General features: G+C 43.2%; 1 protein-coding gene across 3 annotated transcripts in view; it reads left to right on the top strand.

The window, feature by feature from the left end:
• Window positions 1–1,472: 1,472 nt before the first annotated feature.
• Window positions 1,473–14,441, top strand: part of gfra4a (GDNF family receptor alpha 4a) — a 187,964-nt gene continuing 174,995 nt past the window's right edge. For 2 of the 3 annotated variants that reach the window (XR_015758538.1, XM_043696209.2), the window contains exon 1: window positions 1,542–2,069. Coding sequence is in view for 2 of the 3 variants with exons in the window: in XM_043696209.2 (XP_043552144.1) it covers window positions 2,030–2,069 (40 nt within the window). In the remaining variant the exon portion in view is untranslated. Of the gene's footprint in view, window positions 1,489–1,541; window positions 2,070–14,441 lie in introns of those variants that run through there. The other variant, XM_087991633.1, reaches the window with a different exon arrangement.

Below are 14,441 nucleotides of genomic sequence, written 5' to 3' on the forward strand. Positions count from 1 at the left end.
GAGCGAGGAGCAGTTAGAGAGGGGAATAGAAGGTATTATCCTACAGCAGTTGCTCCTGATAGAAAACTTCTAGACCAATAAACCAAGTCTATCGGTTTGTAATGAAAGAGGAGGTAACAGATGGGCTTTTTTCTGTGCTGTGCATTCTATCTAATTGTCATTTAAATGTTGACTAATGCATAGTCTATTTGCATCAATACAACATTGTCATTCGTTGACACGGTTCAATGCACACACACACGCAGTAGCTGTATAGCTAACACAGGTTAACACCTAACCAGTATTCGCTATATATTTTGCAAAGAAAAGGAAGGTTTGAATTTCTGATTGGAGGTCAGTGAGACCACTCTACCTCAGTGAATACTGTAACAGGTCAGTGGAGAATCTAACATTTCAGTCAGACCCTGCCTAATAAAGGTTTAGTCCCGGTGGCTGCTCTCACCTTAGAGAGAAAGAGAGGATTGGTGGGTGGGTTTAACCTGAGAGTCCCCACGCCTCAGTAGAGGGGAGAGGCTGAGAATGAGTCCTTCATGGTAGCCCACCATCAGTCTTTCCCCGGCAGACTGATTCCCATCTCCCCCCCCCCCCCCCCCCCCATCCTTCTCCACTCCTCACTCCCAGGGTAGTGCTTGTTCTTGGTTTCTTCTTAGAAATCACATGGGAGACCATTCGGCCCACCCAGAAAGGCCGATCCAAGTAGTTTCATTGTCTGACACCCCGCCCCCACAATCCGATCCAGTGCTCGCATCGGCCTCTTGGAGGCGGTAGTGAGCACACCGTGTCAGGGTGACCCCTGGTACTGAATGGTCCGCAGTGATGGTGGAATAGTTGACATGAGGATGGTTGGGGGGAGGGGATGGGGGAGTTTGCAAGGTGCCAGAGTATAGTTGGACTCCAAGGAGGCAGGAGGTGGCGGCGGTATGGGGGTTGGAGGGAGGAGGACGTCGAAATTCCAACCTCCAGCAAATGCAAACGGGGAGGAGAGGTTCAACATTGGCACTGACAGTGGAAAGTACAATGTTTCCAAAACTTTTGGGATGAGGTTGTGTGGGGGTTGCGGGGGCAGTTTGGAGATAGGTTTTGACAGGTTAATCCTGACATTGGCTAACCATCGCTGGTGGAGAAAGTGAGGTCTGCAGATGCTGGAGATCAGAGCTGAAAATGTGTTGCTGGAAAAGCGCAGCAGGTCAGGCAGCATCCAAAGGAGCAGGAGAATCGACGTTTCGGGCATGAGCCCTTCTTCAGGAATCCTGAAGAAGGGCTCATGCCCGAAACGTCGATTCTCCTGCTCCTTTGGATGCTGCCTGACCTGCTGCGCTTTTCCAGCAACACATTTTCAGCGCTAACCATCGCTAGTCACAGGAACTTGAGAGGTCTGGTTGGATGGAGGGGCGGGTGGGGGGGAGGGTGAAGCTCTGTCTTTAAGCACTGCCTTGGTCCCAGAGACGCCAGGCGGCAGAAGTGGGGAAGGTGAAAACTGGAGAGAGAGTGAGTGAGTGAGAGAGAGAGAGAGAGGGAGGGAGGCGCAGGGGTTGGGGAGATGAAAGCTGGATGGAGGATTACCAATATTTCATACTCTTATACTCTTCCCTCTTACAGCATGGGTCGGAACAAACAAAAGGACAATGATTTACTACCTCCAACCCGGCGGATTTAAAAACCTTCCTGAGTTGGGGCCAGCGGTGCTGTACTGAGAAACCTTGGTGCGAGGCTGCAAGATCGCCTGCTTTCCAAAAAGAACATCAAAACTGGGGATTTAAATAAGAATTCCATCATTTTCTCTCTCTCTCTCTCTCTTTTTCTTTCGTTCTCCCTCTATCTACCGCCCCTCAAGCCAAACATTGAATGGACTTTTATTTTCGTTTCGCCTCCAATCCGAAAAGGAATGACCCCCAAAGCAAGATTCCAGAAAAACGCCGCGGATTACAATTTCCCTCGAAGATTGGACAAGTGATTTTTTGAATCGATTTCTTCTCTTTTCGCGAGGCGGGGAGGGTGCTGAGGGGGAATAAAAAGAGGCGCACACGCAATGTTGCTGATGGGGATTTATTTAATCTTGACACTTATTGGTAAGTACTCCTGTTATCTTTAATCGTGGCGGTATAGTGGAATCAACAGCGCGCCCGCGATTGTACACATGACTGGACACAGGGAGAAAGCAGTTTGCAAACATCTGCCGCTGTACATTTCTGTTTATTTTTGGAATTTGCAAAGTGACTCCTGTCACCTTTGCTTGAGACAGGATAGTGAATTGAATGCCCTTTTCCGTTTTATTTCTGTTGTTCCAATTGTGTCAATATTTTGGTCTTCTGAAGGAATCAATCTGTAGCTGTTAATCTAAGTCCAAGGACAGAAGATTTTCTGGATGAAAACGGGAAGTACTGCGGACGCTGGAAATCAGAAACAAAAAAGACCCAGAAATTGCCAGAAAAGCTCAGCAGGGCTGGTAGCATCCGTAGGGAGAAATCAGAGTTGACGTTTCGTTGACCTTTCCCTCACTCTGAAACACTTGCTTAGTAAAAGCTGCATTCGGATACCGCCGCGATGAGATTGGTCCCTTGTCCTGAGAGAGAAGTTGGCTGAGGTGGGAGAGGAGTTCACGAATCTTCTTCATCAGAACTTCAATCAGAACTGGAAGAGGGAGGGCACTGGATTCGAACCATTCACTCTGCGTTCCCTCCACAGATGCTGCCAGACCTATTGGGTTTTCGTCAGCAATTTGTTTCAAAGCTCTGTAGCACTTTGATGTGTTTGCCTGAGGTGTAGCGGGAGCCAGCGCCGTGAGAGGGAGGGAGAAAATGTTTATTTCAAGAAGACAGAATTATTCCCAGAACATAGAACTCTGGGGTTTAACTCTCTGCTGGTTGCAATTGGCTTGTGATAAATCACCTGTTTTTTTGAGAGATGTGTGTATATTTATATGTAAGTGAAGCTGTGAGGATGTTTGTGCTTGTGTTTTGATGTGTATGCGAGTCAATGTACGTGTGGCTAAGTATGTATGCATATAGAGTGTGGTTATGAAGGTATCTATGTAAATATGTGTAAACGTGTGCTTGAGTGTAAACATGTATATGGGAATTTAAATGTATGTGTGTCAAGTTGTGTGTATGCATGTTATGTATGTGTGAATACAAGTGTGCAAATGTGTGTGTCAATGTGCGTTTGAATGCCCATTCCTGTGTGAATGTGTATTTGTGTGTGTGTGAATGCGAGCATATATGTGCATGAACATAAGCATATGTGAGTGTGTGTGTGCTTAAACATGTGTATGGATATGTATAAAATTCATCATCAAAAAGAAATGCAACCCCAAGCAGAAATTCCTGTTAGTCCACATGCTAGGCTCTATCCCATGTCTTTTGTTTTGTGGATCATTCCATATGTATTTTTATAACTGTATGTCTATACCTAAATTAAGACTCATACACATGCAACATAGATACTGGGTTGTTTGGCAAACAAGCACTTATTGCAGTTATGGGGAATGGGGGTGGGATCTATAAAACGCAATTAATCCTGATACTCCAACATTTTGCATAAACTCAAGTTAGTATCGAATGGGAGTGAGACGAAGAAAACAGATCTTTGGTGCAGAAGGGGTTAATACAAAGTGCTGGTTACATTTATTTTCCTTGTTCTCCTCTCTGTCCCTCTTTCAGTCCCTGATTCAAATTGGCAATGTGTCAGCTATTTGTTTTAAAGCATAGCAGATCTCAATGATTGAACTTGGAGATCGAGTAACATCCATTAACTTCTCCAAATATATATATATATATATATATATATATGTATTATATATAAAGCACTGAGAGAGAATACTAGAAGCACATAGTGAGGTCAGTCAGAACACTTAGAGAGGAAACAAACCTTTAAAGTTTTACACATTGACCCTGCCTTAGGACCCCTGACTTTTAAACAAAAAGATTCTGTCTGAATTACTAAAATCTGTTTGAGCTCCCCACAGAATCTCACTGTTTTTTTGTGTGTTTCCAGCATTGCAAGCTTTCAGTGCAGATTTCTGGCATTTTACATGGACAGATTCATGGAATCACACAGTGCAGAAGGAGGCTACTCAGCCTTTGTCTATCTGCTATCCTATAGAACCATCTTCAAGTTCCCTTGTGGAAGTTCACAATTCCATCCAATCCTTCAGTAGTGCGTTCCAGATCATAATAACTCATTGCTCAATAAAAATTCCCTGATCTCACCACTGATTCCTTTACAAGCCCTTTTCTAAATAAAGTGTCATTAAGATGAGCTTGGAAAGGCATTCCGTTCAGAATCATATTTACTAAATTGCTTGTTTTAACTGGTGGAACATAATTTCAGGTCTGACGCAGATATAATAGGAATGGTGCTGAACTAGAAATGCATTTCTCAATAATTGTGTTATTAAACATTATTAATAAAATTGACCATAAGCGCACTCATTATTGAGTGCTGCTGTTGCAGTTGTTTAAGATTGCTTGGTAAACTGAGTGTATGCCCTGTGCCATAACTTGGCCGATCAGTGCCAGTTGTTGTGGGGTGATGGGTGTTCACAAGCTGAGAACATTAGATTGCATAAAGACTATTACCGCTATTGGAAAAACAAAACTGGCCAAGCTTTCATTCTCCCCTGCTAAATTCGGAAATGAAGTGATTGTAGTTCACCCTGAGATGTGTTGCCAGAAGTGCTCTTCTATGCTCATAAATGATAGCGTGACAGCAGAATATACATTTTCAGCAATAAACACGGTCCACCTTTAATTCTTGGATTTTACTTTAATCTTTGCCAGTCATTAATACCCTAAGGCAATGATGGAGTGTATATTTCCATTAGGATTTATACTGAAGGTTCTGTCAGCCTTGAGAAGTAGTGGAGGATAAAGGACAGAGCAGGACAGTAGGATCATTTTGAAAAAGCCTGGTAGAAACGGTAATTTATTTCTCCTTATGTTTCTAGGTAATATAAATGACCAGGAAATCTGTTTGTAAAATATACTTGAGTAGAAGTCAAGTGAGCATTTTAAAAGTTAAACTCATTATTGCATTGGAAATCCACTGAAAATATTTTGGAGTGGACAGTCCTTGATTGCAGTTACAGCACCAATTTTGTGTTTTTTCAACAACGCAATACAGTATATGGCTTCCCAATATATGATGCAGACTGTGCTTGTACAGAATTTCCCAATTACACATAAACCTGCTATAGGTCAGCTCTCATATTTAGCATAAGCACAAAGAGGTAGTTAGATTTCCGATTACTAAAGGCATAAAGAGTCATGGGGATAGTGTGGGTAAAAGACACTGAAGTGTTTGATCAGCAATGATCATAACAAACGCTGGAGCACACACAACAGGCTGAATGGCCTGTTCCTCTTCCTGTGTTCCTATTTCATGTCGATGAAGAGTTATTTTTGAGAGGGACCAGCATTAGTAGGATAATTAAAAAATTGTGGAAGGCTATCAGGAGGTTTGGCAGCATCGGAGATGAAGACAGAGTTAAATATTTCAGGTCAGCACACTGCCTTCAGAACATGAAGGTATTGGGTATGAACAGCTGATAAACAAGAACAAAACCAGGGAGAAGAGAGCAGTTAGGGGCTAGGAAAGTGATAGGGAAAGGATTATACAACAACGTGAATGAGATTGCCAAGCAAAAATGGGTGACTGGTGCAAATCAAAGTAAAAGATAGGTTTAGAAAAGAGCAAACGATTCAGCAGAATAGCAGAGAGAGAACATAATTATCCGAAACTCTGTTTCCAACTGCATCAGTTGTTAAGATACCACCCACCCTCCCTCGACCCTCCCCTTTCCCAGTGTAACTTCAGTGATCTGAAGTGAATGGAGCCAAAGCAAGGCATTCATCTGAAAATAATAAGCTCACATTTTGAGTTTGAATGGAGATGATCCCAAATGTATGGAACTTGCGAACTGTACGCAAGGGGTCCCCCTGTCATGCAGCAACCATATTGCAGCAATCTCTAAGGTCAAATTGTTGTTATTTAGGGGATCTGTAAGTAAAAGTAAATGCTTATTATCACACCAATTGTAATGTTTATTAAGGCTTATACATTGTGTTAAGATTCATGAGCAAAAATACTTTGCTGCACCCTATCATTATTAAACTATAAGTCTTTAGGCAGCTAAAGTAAAACCAGCAGAAACGTTCTCACTGAAACCTACAGGTAACACAGCAAACTCTCACCAAGTCACTGTCTATTTAGGGCTAAGCCTGGCGGTACATGAGCTACACTGTGCTACCACCATTTCTTTTGCCACACCCAAAGCAATGTATTTCCTCTATCGACACTTTAGTCAAATAGTACTCCAGCATTTCACTAACCCACTGTAGCATTCATTGATGCCACTTTTCAATAGCAAGCATGCTTTATGGAAATTCAATGACAATGTACAGTCCCCTACTTTCACCTTTTGATCTTTCTGATGACTTTACAGACAGTTAGATTCAAGCTTGCCCTCAGCAATCCTTCTCAATATACATTATTCATCCCATTGATATGGGTCTGCTCCTTGATTTCTCTCCTCAATGTGAAGAAAGCTTCTACCTCAGAGATTCTCATCCTGTTAACAGGCCTTTGAGATACAAATCTTTTCCCAGTGTGTGAAGTTTAAAAAACATCTTGACTTAGCTATCATTGGTTTATTGTGGCAGTTTATACATTCACATAGATGTTAAACCCAAGAATCTTTGATCAGTGTCACCCGTTAATTGAAAAAAAAATCACTTTGTAACTCATCGTCAACTTTTGAAACACCATCACCTGCAATAAGAAGCTAAAGAAACAAAGTATTTATCATTACAAATAATATACATCACAGAAAGAGGCCATTCTGCCCTTGTGTGTGTGCTGGTTTCTTGAAACAGAAATCCAATGAGTCCTGTGCACCCCGCATTTACTACATAGCACTGCAAAGATTTTCTTCGCAAATATTTGTATAGTTCCCTTATAAAAATTACTTCCCCCAATGGGTGGTACTGTGGCTCAGTGGTTAGCACTGTTGTCTCATAGCACCAGGGTCCCAGGTTTGATTCCAGTCTCAGGTGACTGTCTGTGTGAGTTGGCACATTCTCCCTGTGTCTGTGTGGGTTTCCTCCAGTTTCCTCCCATAGTCCAAAGATGTGCAGGTCAGGTGAATTGGCCATGCTAAATTACCCATAGTGTTTAGATGCATTAGTCAGAGTGGGGTGGGTTACTCTTCAGAGGGTCAATGTGGACTGTTTCCACATTGTAGGGAATCTAGTCAAATCACCCTTTTGAACGCATAATTCCAGATCATACCTGCCGTGGACATTTAGCTCCTCTCTGGTTTGTTTTTGTCAACGTTCTTAAATTTGTGTCATCTAGTTACCAACCCCAAGCCCTGGCCCAGCCCACTTGTCAGTGCAAGCAGTTTCTCACACCTTATTCTGGCCAAACCCCTTCACAAATTTGTTTGTCACGGAGGATGGTGAATCTTTGAAACTATTGCCCTCAAAATGTGGTGAAGTCAGGCAGAGTAGTTTTAAGGCAGAGGTGGGTAGATTATTGATAAGAAAGGTGGGAGGGGGGTTGGGGGTAAGGATATCAATATGAAGTAGGTGGACAATGTGGAGTAATTAGATGAACCAGAATCTTATTGATTGCAAGAGAGCAGACTTGAGAGACCAAGCAGCCTACTCCTACTCCCCAAATTTGTGTGTTGAAATTATACTCCTTGATGCATGATACAGTGTCAAGTATGATTGTGGATCTTTATTGATGTGAACCGTTATGTAGTCATAGAGACATACAGCACAGAAACAGACCCTTCGGGCCAACTTGTCCATGTCGACCAGGTATCCTAAATTAGTTTAGTCCCATTTGCCAGCATTTGGCCCTTATACCTCTAAACCTTCCTATTCCTATGCCTATCCAAATGTCTTTTAAATCTTGTAATTGTACCAGCCTCCACCATTTCCTCTGGCAGCTCCTTCTATACACACACCACCCTCTGCGTGAAAATGTTGCCCCTTAGGTTCCTTTTAAATCTTTTCCCTCTCACCTTAAATCTATGCCCTCTGGTTTTAGACTCCGTACCTTAGGGAAAAGACCTTGGCTATTTCATCCTATCCATTCCCTTCATGGTTTTATAAACCTTTATAAGGTTCTGACACACCATGGAAAATAGCCTCAGCCTATTCAGCCTTTCCCAATAGATTAGATTAGATTAGATTACTTACAGTGTGGAAACAGGCCCTTCGGCCCAACCAGTCCACACCGACCCGCCGAAGCGCACCCACCCATACCCCTACCCCTACATTTACCCCTGCATCTAACACTACGGGCAATTTAGCATGGCCAATTCACCTAACCTGCATATTTTTGGATTGTGGGAGGAAACCAGAGCACCCGGAGGAAACCCACGCAGACACGGGGAGAATGTGCAAACTCCACACAGTTAGTCGCCTGAGGCGGGAACTGAACCCGGGTCTCTGGTGCTGTGAGGCAGCAGTGCTAACCACTGTGCCACCGTGCCACCCACAAAGTTCAAACCCTCCAACCCTGGCAACATCCTTGTAAGTCATTTCTGCACCCTCTCAAGTTTAACAACATCTTTTCTTTAGCAGGGGGATCAGAATTGAATGCAGTATTCCAAAAAAAACCTAACTAATCTCCTGTGCAGCTGTAACATGACCCAACTTCAAGACTCAATGCACTGACCAATAATACCAAGTGTACCAAATGCCTTCTTCACTACCCTGTCTACCTGTGACTCCACTTTCAAGAAACTATGAATTTGCACCTCAAGGTCTCATTGTTCAGCAACACTCCCCAGGACCCTACTATTAAGTAGGCGAAAGCGTGGACTTGCAGATGCTGGAGATCAGAGTCAAGATTAGATTGGTGCTGGAAAAGCACAGCCAGTCACGCAGCATCCGAGGAGCAGGAAAATTGACGTTTTGGGCAAAAGCCCTTCATCAGGAATGAATGGCTTTTGCCTGAAACGTCGATTTTCCTGCACCTCGGATGCTGCCTGACCTGCTGTGCTTTTCCAGCACCACTCTAATTTGGTCCTACTATTAAGTGTATAAGTCCTGCCCTGATTGGTAGAGAGGAAAGGGGCAGGGGATTGTTGATATGCACATAGAACTACACAAGGTACACACTCAGCCTTTCATGCCATTCATATTAGTCCCATTCTTCTCTCCTTACCCTGTCACCCTGCAAAGATGATCTTCCCAGAGGGAATTGAATTGAATTTATTGTCACGTGTACCGAGGCACAGTGAAAAGCTTTATCTTGCGAGCAATACAGGCAGATCACAGAGTTAAGTAGCATAGATAAGTAAATCATAGGTAAACAGCGGCAAAAACAAAAACACAGGTACAGGTGAATGTTAAGGGTTTGTGAGTCCATTCACTATTCTAACAACAGTAGGGTAGAAACTGTTTCGAAACCGGGATATTCATCTTCCATTGAAAACCACGATTGAATCAGCTCTATCACACTGTAAACCGTGTGTTTCCGATCCCCATTACGCATTGAGTAAAAAAGATTCCCCTGATGTTGCATTTGACTTTTAAGCCATTCACCGTGAACTGATGCCTTGGCTTTGGGAACTCTCTGACAATGGGAGCAGATTCTCTCCATCCATACCCAAATACCTCTGTCAAATCCTCTCCCAAACAGCCTTCATTTCCCCAAACTGTCCACATAGCCGAAGCCACTTATCCCTGGAACCACTTCCATGAAGCTTTGCTATACCTGCCATTGCAGCAGGTGTGGTGCCCACATTTGGACGTTTTACTCCAGGTCAAATAGCATTTAAAACTAATAAGTTTAAGTAGGTAAATCTGGAGCAGAAAACTAATCTCTCTAGTGCTAACCATGAAACTGGCATTGATTATTATTGTTATAGGGCGGCACGGTGGCTCAGTGGTTAACACTGCTGCCTCACAGCGCTAAGGACCCAGGTTCGATTCCTGCCTTGGGCGACTAACTGTGTGGAGTTTGCACATTCTCCCCATGTTTGCGTGGGTTTCCCCCCACAATCCAAAGGATGTGCAGGTCAGGTTAATTGGCCATGCTAAATTGCCCATAGTGTTAGGTGCATAAGTCAGGAGTAAATATAAGGTTGGGGAATGGATCTGGGTGGGTTACTCTTTAGAGGGTTGGTGTGGACTTGTTGGGCCAAAGGGTCTGTTTCCATACTGTAGGGAATCTCATCTAAAAACCTCTCTGGTTCACTAATGTCCTTGAAGGAAGGAAATATGCCATCCTTACCTGGTCTGATCTACATGTGACTCCAGACCCACAGCAACGTTACTAACTTAACTGTTTAGCAGGCCATTCCATTCAAGGGCAGTTAAGAAATGCTATCAACACCTACATTGAATCACCCTCATTTCTTTCATCAACCTACTCTGTTACTTCAGCAACCAATATGATCTACCCCTAGCCATTAGTGGTGGGAAATGGAGCCGTTTCCATTTCAGACACCCAGGTACTGGACCAGATAGCACATATGAACCTCTGAGTCAAAACTGTTGAGCAAGGAGACCAGACAAAGTCTTGTGACCTAAACCGGCATGTTGCAGACACCTATGGTGGCCCAGAGCTGATACGCTGGCCATGAAGACAATGAAGATGGAGACACTGGGTTAGCTACAGCTCAGGAGGTGTTGGGCGTTGGTGGTGTTAGTGAAAATGGGAAGGGAACCTGTGACTATGAGGCAGCCAATCCGTTACGTGAAGGGAGTGAGTGTCTTAGCTCTACAGTCAGGTTAGTATTTTTTCAGAGAAAGGGTCACTGGACCCGAAACGTTAACTCTCATTTCTCTCCATAAATGTTGCCAGACCTGCTGAGCTTTTCCAGCAATCCTTATTTTAGTTTTGATTTGCAGCATCCACAGTTCTTTCGATTTTTATTTAGTATTTTGCCTATTGCTTTACCTCTCCCTCTGAGAACCTTTAGTGATCCATTTCATGACTATTAGTTTGGTTTCTCTGTGCCTGAGAATACTGTCTGCACTGGGTGTGGACAGGGATCAAAGGGTTTTTATGATGGCAATGGGATTATTGCTTGGTTCATGAAGATGTCTTGGATCAGTACAGGTGGATCTAACTGACATGATGTGCGGCACAAACTAGGGGCAAGCAGAACTTGTGCACATTTTAGACCTTTCAAAGCTTGTTATCCTTGATACACTTTCTAGACGCAAGTGTTAGGATCACAAAATCTTCAATCCAGATATAAGAAAGTGTGAAATGTCCTTTGCCCAACAATGTGTCTTGGTCTGAAGTCTCACCAAATATCCTCTTCTGGTACAGTTTAATACTTTAGACTATAGAATATAGGAGCAAGCTTAGGCCATTCGGTATACCATTCTATCAGAGCTAATATGTTTCTCAACTTCATTCTCCTGCCTTCTCCCCATAACCCTTGATCGTCTCACTAATCAAGAACCTATCTATCTCTGTCTTGAAGACACTCAATGACTTGGCCTACATAGCCTCTGTTAGATACAAAAAAAACTGCAGATGTTGGAATCCAAGGTAGACAAGCAGGAGGCTGGAAGAACACAGCAAGCCAGGAGGTGGAGAAGTTGATGTTTTGGATATAACCCTTCTTCAGGACTCTGTGCCGTTGAGTTCCACAGAGTCACCACCCTCAGGCTGTAGAAATTCCCCCTCATCTCAATACTAAGGGTTATACCTTCACTCTGAGGCTGTGTCCTTGGGGCTTTGTCTCTCCTACTAGTGGAAACATCACCTCCACATCCACCCTATCCAGGCCTCTCAGTATTCTGTAAGTTTCAAACAGATCCCCCAGCCCCCCACCCCACTTTCTTCTAAACTCCATCAAGTACAGACCGAGAGTCAACCAGGCAAAAGTGAGGACTGCAGATACTGAAAATCAGAGTCTAGATTAGAGTGGTGCTGGAAAAGCACAGCAGGTCAGGCAGCACTCGAGGAGCAGGAAAATCGACATTTCGGGCAAAAGCCCTCAAAACGTTGATTCCCCTACTCCTCGGATGCTGCCTGACCTGCTGTGCTTTTCCAGCGCCACTCTAATCTAGACAGACCGAAAGCCCTCAACCACTCATCATATGATAAGTCCCTCATCCCTCAGGCCATTCTTGTAAACCTCCTCTGGACCGCCTCCAAGACCAGCGTACAACACAACCTCCCTGAATGACAGATTCAGGGAGAGAGAGTTAGTTTAGCACTGTGGCTTCATTGTCAGTTAGTGTTTACAGTTCAGACATCTTGGCTAGGTGGAAGACAGGGATGTGGTGGAAAAGCAGCTAACTGACTGTTCTCAAAGTTGGTGGTCTGTACTACCAGGAAGCATTGAAAACATTAGTTTTCTTTTAGGCTGTGATCTAGTCAAGGTATGTGAAATGTGAGAAGTATTGAATAAGGTAGATAAGAACATTAGAATTAGATTGAGGGAAAGAGTTTCCTTCAACTTAGAAATCATCAATAAAGGGGAATAACCTTAAAATTAGAGCAGGGGTATTTTTGAAGGAAATCAGATTTTTTTTCTCCAAAAGTGGCTGCAATCTGGAGTTCTCTCTGGTGGATTCTAGGGTCCAAGTTGAGCTTTCAAGATAGATCAGTAGATGTCAACCTGGAGATACAATGTTTATTTAGGAAAATGGAGCTGAGACACAGGTTGACTGCATTTGTACTGAATTATGGAAGAGAATCAATGGGCCGAATGGCTGACAAATTAGGCACAAGGTGAACAACAATCAATTGAGGAGTGAGAAATGAAATATGTGGTCAAGTGAAGCAGTTTATCCCATCTCTGTTGGGTTAGTGTCAAACGAAACTTTGGTGCCAACTGTCTGTCAATCATGTGAAGCAAGGTAGAAACAATGACTGCAGATGCTGGAAACCAGATTCTGGATCAGTGGTGCTGGAAGAGCACAGCAATTCAGGCAGCATCCGACGAGCAACAAAATCGACGTTTCGGGCAAAAGCCCTTCATCAGGAAAGGCTTTTGCCCGAAACATCGATTTTGCTGCTCGTTGGATGCTGCCTGAATTGCTGTGCTCTTCCAGCACCACTGATCCAGAATCATGTGAAGCACTCTATTGATTACACTTTTCAGTAAAGCTAATGAGCCTTATTTGGATTTAAAACCAGAATAAATGGGCTGTTGTGGCACAGTGGTCGTGTCCCTATCTCTAGGCAAGGAGGCCTGTGTTCAAATCTCATCTACTCCAGGGATGGATCATGACATCTCTGAATAGATTGATTTAAAAATACCTAAAATACCTGAATAAACATCAGGTAAGATGTTCAAGTGTGTCTAAGATACAAACAGTCTCATGTTGAATTGAGGCTTACACTGTTAGATTATGTATGCTCACCCTCATGAATTGGTCTCCTCCTGCACTTGTTTGTTGAGTCAGATCACTGTTCAGCTCACTTTGAGACTCAGATGTGATTTAGCGAAAAATGCCTGAAAATGATCACATGCAGTTCCTCAGAAACACCAGGTTAACATTGGCCAATGTAATCATTTGAGAAGTAATGTGCTGAGAAGGAAGGCTGGGTTTTCAGTGCAGAAAGTTCTCTAAAATAAAATGGAAGCCAACACAGCATATTGGAGGACCCAATATGAGGTTTACAACATTAAACCAATTCATGAGGTTAAGCATATGGAATCTAATAGGACAAGGACCAGCCTCAGTTCAACATGAGACTGTTTGTATCTTAGACATACTTGAACATCTTACCTGATGTTTGTTCAGGTATTTTTAATCAATCTGTTCAGAGATGTCATGACCTATCCCTGGAGCAGGTCTCCTTGCCTAGAGACAGGGACACTACCACTGTGCCACACTAGCCCTGGTTCTAAATCCAAATAAGTTTCATTAGCTTTACTGAAATCAATAGTGTGCTTCACATGATTGACACACAGTTGGCACCAAAGTTTTGTTTGATACTAACCCAACAGATGGACCAACTGTCTCACTTGACCACATATTCCATTTCTCACTCCTCAACAGATTGTCGGTCACCTCATGCCTAATTTGTTGGTGACTCCCATGCTGACAGTGAAGAGAATGGTGTGACATTAATACACTGACTGTCTTTCCAAAGGGGTTAATACACTGGAGCTCTTCACCTCTCTCTTAGTCCTGCACTTGACCTTCAAAGTCGTAGGTTTTAAAATGTAAACTCAGTGCACCTGTACATTTTATTAACAGTTTGCTTTATGATAGTTTGGTTTTGTTGGAAAGAGAGACACATCTCTGAAGTTTTTTGCTTTGCATTCATCAGGCCATATGAAAGAATGCCAAATTCCAAACAATCGCAAGAAGTGATACTCCAGAAGAAAATTCTGCTGATTGGTTGACTCTGATCTGGCCGAGAGATTGCCATAGAGGAAGCAGCAATGAACTATAGGCTCCCAAGCTCCCAGGCAATTCGAAATAAGGCACAAGACTCAAATATTT

The sequence above is a fragment of the Chiloscyllium plagiosum genome, unplaced genomic scaffold, assembly GCF_037043375.1.
Source record: "Chiloscyllium plagiosum isolate Xiang-an unplaced genomic scaffold, Cpla_swu_hap1 HiC_scaffold_1, whole genome shotgun sequence".
Taxonomy (NCBI): Eukaryota; Metazoa; Chordata; class Chondrichthyes; order Orectolobiformes; family Hemiscylliidae; genus Chiloscyllium; species Chiloscyllium plagiosum.